Raw genomic sequence first — 6,000 nt, forward strand, 5'->3', positions numbered from 1 at the left:
TTTATACTTGTGCGTCATATGCGTGGCATCCACAACTAATGATTGCCGTTGTCCTAATTTATTAGATTTGTCGGACAAAAACGACACGCAAAGAGCTGAACAACTTTTGGCCAAGTTATTGGCCCTATTTCGTGGCCTGGCCTTCTCCGTTGGACGGGTCATTTATTAATTGCGCCTCGTATGCGTGCTAATCTCTTCATTATGCGATTTCATAATGGATTACATTCAAATAAATGCGCCTCATTTACCGTCTGGTAATTTCTTTAATTTCGACGCCATTTTCTTAATGATGCGTGGGTGCTTCACATTGTTTTTTTCGCTTTCTTTCATATTCCTTTCCCTCTCTTTACATTCTATTTTCGACCATGACAGAGAAAAGCGGCCGCTGCTAATATTAATGTCTGCTAATTTGGTACATTGTAATTGAATAAGACGCATCAGTTGGTCAAAGGTGGCGAGTGAGAGGTATCTGAAATTGATAGGGCCAAGCAAAAGTTGCCTCTGTGGCTCTTGTGGGAAATTCATAATTAACGACTTTTGTTGGTCATTTAAAATTATGATTCCAATTAGCAAAGTGTGCTTTGAATTCTGATGAGAGAGCCATGAAAGACAGACTATGAAAAAATTTAACAGTCCACATGCTAATTAATCAATTGAATTGAAAAGAATGTATTTCTTGCTCACATAATAGAACTCTGAATATTACTGTAAAAATACCCTTATATAGTACATTATGTTACTGAGTTCAAGTGGCAGCTGATTTGAATATAGCCAAGCATATCTAAATCCAGTTGTAACCCACCTGCAATATTGTCGAGAGACAAATTTGTAACTGAAAAGCGAAAAACCATTTAAATAGTCGTAAAAATGTGCGACGACAAGCGGGCAATAATATCATGAAAGGCAAATCGCGTTTTCCCCGTTCAGATCTAAACCCCTTTTTCGGTATTACTTGATATCTGTGCTTTCAATGTTTTCGTACTTTAGACGCTGTCAGCTGTGCTTACAAGCGGCCAGGCAAATTGAAAACTGTTAAGGCTTCGCGGTGGCAAAGGCAGCACTAAGGGGAACGATAACAAGAACAAGAACAACAACAAGGACTCCGACAAGCACAACGACAACGACAACGAAGACGACAGCGACAAATGGCGGCGCTTGTTCATGAAAATTTAAATTGCAAAATGGGCTCAATGTGGGTGTTAACAGTGAAGCCTCCCCTCTTCACTCCCTACCAATCCTACCACTTTAACCTGCCAACCAAACCCTTGGCCAATATTTGTCTTTTAATTACCTGCAAAGTGTCAGCCAGCTGTTGGTTGAGTGAAATTTGTTGCCACTTGCCACTTGCCACCCAATCCACCAGAAATGCCATCGAGCATTGTCCTTTAATTATTAGATTGATGACACTTTTCCATGTACTTGAGTTAAATACAACGAACGAGTTTTAATTTTAGTTAACTGTAATTAATTGAAAGTGAGAGTATTCAAACAGTAGATACCCTAAGTTAAAAAATACCCTCTTTTCATGGTATACACGGACACAATGAAGCATTGGTAACCTAAGCCATTTTGCCTTCAATATAAAATAAAAAAATCTTAAGCAAATTCACTTTACAAATTTTGAAAACAAAGTAAAGAAAGAACGCTATAGTAGACTGACTAAAAGGTACCCGTTAAAAAATCTAGATATATTTTAATATTATCTACGAATTTATTATTTAAAATTCGAATATACAGGTGTGTTCTAGAAACCTCTAGAGTTTAAAAACAACCGTTAGAAATTTTGATTTTTAGGCTTAGGCATTTTTTATATAGTTGCCACAAACTATAAAAATATTTTTATCCATTTTTATTCAATTTAATAAATATTTTAATTGAATTCAATAGATATTACATTTTGTCAAATCTCTTAACAATTTTTTAGACATTTGACAGCAATGCTTGCTTGTTTTCAGGAACACCAGCAATTGCTTTTAGGTTGCTTTGGCGCTGTTATAGATTTGTAGAACACCTCTGATAGAAATAATTGAATTAAACATTTCCGACATAAGCAACCTTAGGTCAAGTAGGCGGTGCTTTTTAGCAGCTATGGGATTTTCTAATAGAATATAAATTCATTTTACGTTCTGCTTCCACAGCGTCAACAACGCTAGAGATATAAAATTATCAAATATTTTTTTCCAACGAAAAACTTTCCCCATTCAAAACCCCAAAATATTATTTTTAAGGTAAGTAAAATGGGGTTGAAAAGATGATGAAAATATTGAATATATTTTTGGTTTAGGAGTTAATTATGCTGCGTCTGTTAACGAACTCTTCGCTGAGCCGTGGTTCACGGATTGCCTCTCAGTTGGCACGAGGATATGCCAAGGATGTCAAGTTCGGGCCGGAGGTCAGGGCAATGATGCTCCAGGGGGTGGATGTGCTGGCTGATGCTGTGGCCGTTACGATGGGTCCCAAGGGACGTAACGTCATTATCGAACAGAGCTGGGGATCACCAAAGATAACCAAGGATGGCGTCACGGTGGCCAAGTCGATTGCGCTCAAGGATAAGTTCATGAACATCGGGGCCAAGCTCGTCCAGGATGTGGCCAACAACACGAACGAGGAGGCTGGAGATGGCACCACAACGGCAACAGTATTGGCCCGTGCCATTGCCAAGGAGGGCTTCGAGAAGATCTCCCGAGGAGCCAATCCCGTGGAGATACGACGCGGCGTCATGCTGGCCATTGAAACAGTCAAGGATAATCTGAAGAATATGTCGCGTCCAGTCAACACTCCCGAGGAGATTGCCCAAGTGGCAACCATCTCTGCGAATGGCGACAAGTCTGTGGGAAAACTGATCAGCGATGCGATCAAAAAAGTGGGACGTGATGGCGTCATTACCGTCAAGGATGGCAAGACCATGAACGATGAGCTGGAGGTGATCGAGGGCATGAAGTTCGATCGGGGCTACATATCGCCGTACTTCATCAACAGCTCCAAGGGCGCCAAGGTCGAGTTCCAGGATGCCCTCATTCTCTTCTGCGAGAAGAAGATCAAGGCGGCGTCCAGCATTGTGCCTGCCCTGGAACTGGCCAATTCTCAGCGCAAGCCATTGGTCATCATTGCCGAAGATGTCGAGGGCGAAGCACTCAGCACCATGGTCGTCAATCGTCTCAAGGTGGGGCTCCAGGTGTGCGCCGTAAAAGCTCCTGGATTCGGGGACAATCGCAAGGAGAATCTCGCGGATATGGCCATTGCCAGCGGAGGCATCGTCTTTGGCGACGAGGCGAATCTGGTGCGACTGGAGGATGTCAAGGTGAGTGACTTTGGTCGCGTCGGCGAAATTGTCGTCACCAAGGACGACACCATGCTCCTGAAGGGTCACGGACAGAAGCCGATGATAGCCAAGCGTGTGGAGAACCTTCGTGCTGCCATCGCAGAGAGCACATCGAACTACGAGAAGGAGAAAATGCAGGAGCGTCTGGCCAGGCTCTCCTCCGGTGTCGCCCTGCTCCGCGTCGGCGGCTCCAGCGATGTGGAGGTCAATGAGAAAAAGGATCGTGTCAATGATGCCCTCAATGCGACACGCGCTGCCATCGAGGAAGGCATCGTGCCCGGCGGTGGCACCGCTCTGCTCCGCTGCATTACCAAGCTAAACGACCTCAAGGGCAACAACGAGGATCAAAACATGGGCATCGAGATCATAAAGCGTGCCATGCGTATGCCCTGCATGACAATTGCCAAGAATGCGGGCGTCGATGGAGCCATGGTTGTGGCCAAGGTGGAGATACTCGACGGCGACTATGGCTACGATGCCCTCAAGGGTGAATACGGCAACATGATCGAGCGAGGCATCATTGATCCCACCAAGGTTGTGCGCACGGCCATCATCGATGCCGCTGGAGTTGCCTCCCTCCTTACCACAGCCGAGGCTGTTGTCACAGAGCTGCCCCTGGAGGATGCTGGTGCAGCTGGCGGGCTAGGAGGCATGGGAGGCATGGGAGGAATGGGAGGAATGGGCGGAATGGGAGGCATGGGCGGTCTAGGCATGTGAGAGACCGGCTAAGGAATCGCACACAAACGAGGAATGGGACACGAAGTATCTATCGGACTTCCAGCTATTTGAAAGCACTTAGGGACTACACTAGACAACAAATTTGAGGGATATGAGCCATTTCCCCATGGATAGATGGCAACAAGGGCAGTTGGTTTTCAGTTAATCATTGATGCATCACAATTAACAAAGAAACAATTATGAATTTATTACAGGAAACTCACGGATTGGATGATAAATATTTAATAACTGGACTGCAGAACTGAACATAAACATAAAACCTTACAGACATACACACACATAATATTATCACACTGACAAGAACACACTTCGCTCAACTTTTTCGCCATTTCAATGAGGATACATTTCGTTAAATCCACTATATAAAGGCACTAAATTTTTAAATAATTGAACATATATTAAACTTGTGCTAAGGCATTAAATTCAATAGTTTACTGTTTTTACTGACTCCAAGCGAAGATCAATGATATCTGAAAAATTAAGCAATGTCGCCTTCATCGAAGTAAAGTCAAATGTACGACTCCAGCCAGAACTAACCACAATAACAAGCGACTAATAGGCTATTTCCGCGACTACTCACATTTGCCACATTTGCTCACATTTGCTCACATTTGAATGTCTCATATTTGGCTTACAATAACATATTAATTTTTATTTTGATATTATAGTTGGCGCATATGTAATGCCCGCCGTTTTTATTGAAGAACACAGCTGGTTAGGGTGCTTTTTTCACGAGTTTATCGATAAACATCGCGTTCGATTAAAAAATACTGAATATTGCTGGGGCGAATGGCAAAAAATCTTCACATTCATTATGAATAAGCCAAAATGATCATTCGGATTTTGTACTGAAATGAAGTCTACATTTGGGCCGAATGATGAAAATGGCGTCGAATGAGCGAAATGTGCTGTCGTGGAATTAGGCCATAATACTCTGCTTCGAGTTGAGACGCTGAGCACACATAATTGATCTACTTGCAGCAATTTCAAAAGATGGCTAATGTTTTTATAGAGTTCACTACTGCACGCATACTTTTAGCGAGTAATCCCCAAATGGTTTTCTAAAATATGCATATCTTAAATTTGTGGAATTGCTTGATAAAAGGAAAATTGTCCAACATTGTCTTTTGTCTACTTCGCTCAGGAGACAGGAACTGCACTCTTACATATGTATGTCCACAATTGTTGTGTCTTGTCACAGTTGCCCCTGTTAACCACTTGTTGTCTGCATCTGATTTCCTTTTTTTTTTTGTGTAGTTATGAAATATGGGGCGCACAGAGGCACTTGACTCTAATTGCGGCATATACTCGTATAAGGGATAAAAAAAAAAGGATCTGCACTTGACTTTTATGCAGTTTGCTGTTTAACTTTTTGACATTTATGCTGGTCTCTGTTAGTGAGTGTGTGAGTGTTTGTGTGTGGTTGGGGATTTGTTTCGTTGATTGGTTGGTTGGTTTTTGAAGCTACTTGAGTGGCCTTGCGCCTAAGCGTATGCAACAAAAAGCAGCAGCACTTGATGCTGCTACCTGGCGTTGCCTTGGCGAAACAAGCATCTTAACGAGCTGTGCTCATCATCAGCTTTTGCACATTGCTCAACGGCGGAGAAAACTTGCGGCAAACCACCCGGTTGCATGCCTCACATTCTGGCTTGGCTTGTGGCCTACACGACGCTTTTCGCAACATCGCGTTGTTGCCACAAGCATCTGCATCTTGAGCCTCTGTTGTTGCTGCGCAAATTGCATGCACATTCTCGTTAAGTGATGTTCAAGAAGTCTACATTTGGGCCGAATGATGAAAATGGCGTCGAATGAGCGAAATGTGCTGTCGTGGAATTAGGCCATAATACTCTGCTTCGAGTTGAGACGCTGAGCACACATAATTGATGACTCTGCCGCAGCAATTTCAAAAGATGGCTAATGTTTTTATAGAGTTCACTACT

General features: G+C 43.0%; 1 protein-coding gene across 1 annotated transcript; it reads left to right on the plus strand.

Moving 5' to 3' along the window:
* Nucleotides 1-2,284: 2,284 nt before the first annotated feature.
* On the plus strand, nucleotides 2,285-4,479 carry LOC117780700 (60 kDa heat shock protein homolog 2, mitochondrial). Its single transcript, XM_034617327.1, has one exon. The coding sequence runs from the start codon at nucleotides 2,294-2,296 to the stop codon at nucleotides 4,037-4,039; it is 1,746 nt and encodes a 581-aa protein (XP_034473218.1). The 5' UTR covers nucleotides 2,285-2,293; the 3' UTR covers nucleotides 4,040-4,479.
* Nucleotides 4,480-6,000: the final 1,521 nt, after the last annotated feature.

This window comes from Drosophila innubila (assembly GCF_004354385.1).
Source record: "Drosophila innubila isolate TH190305 chromosome 2L unlocalized genomic scaffold, UK_Dinn_1.0 4_B_2L, whole genome shotgun sequence".
Classification (NCBI taxonomy): Eukaryota; Metazoa; Arthropoda; class Insecta; order Diptera; family Drosophilidae; genus Drosophila; species Drosophila innubila.

Bases quoted from the DNA above. Each gene is read 5' to 3' on its own strand.
- LOC117780700 (XM_034617327.1), top strand. From the start codon at position 2,294: ATGCTGCGTCTGTTAACGAACTCTTCGCTGAGCCGTGGTTCACGGATT.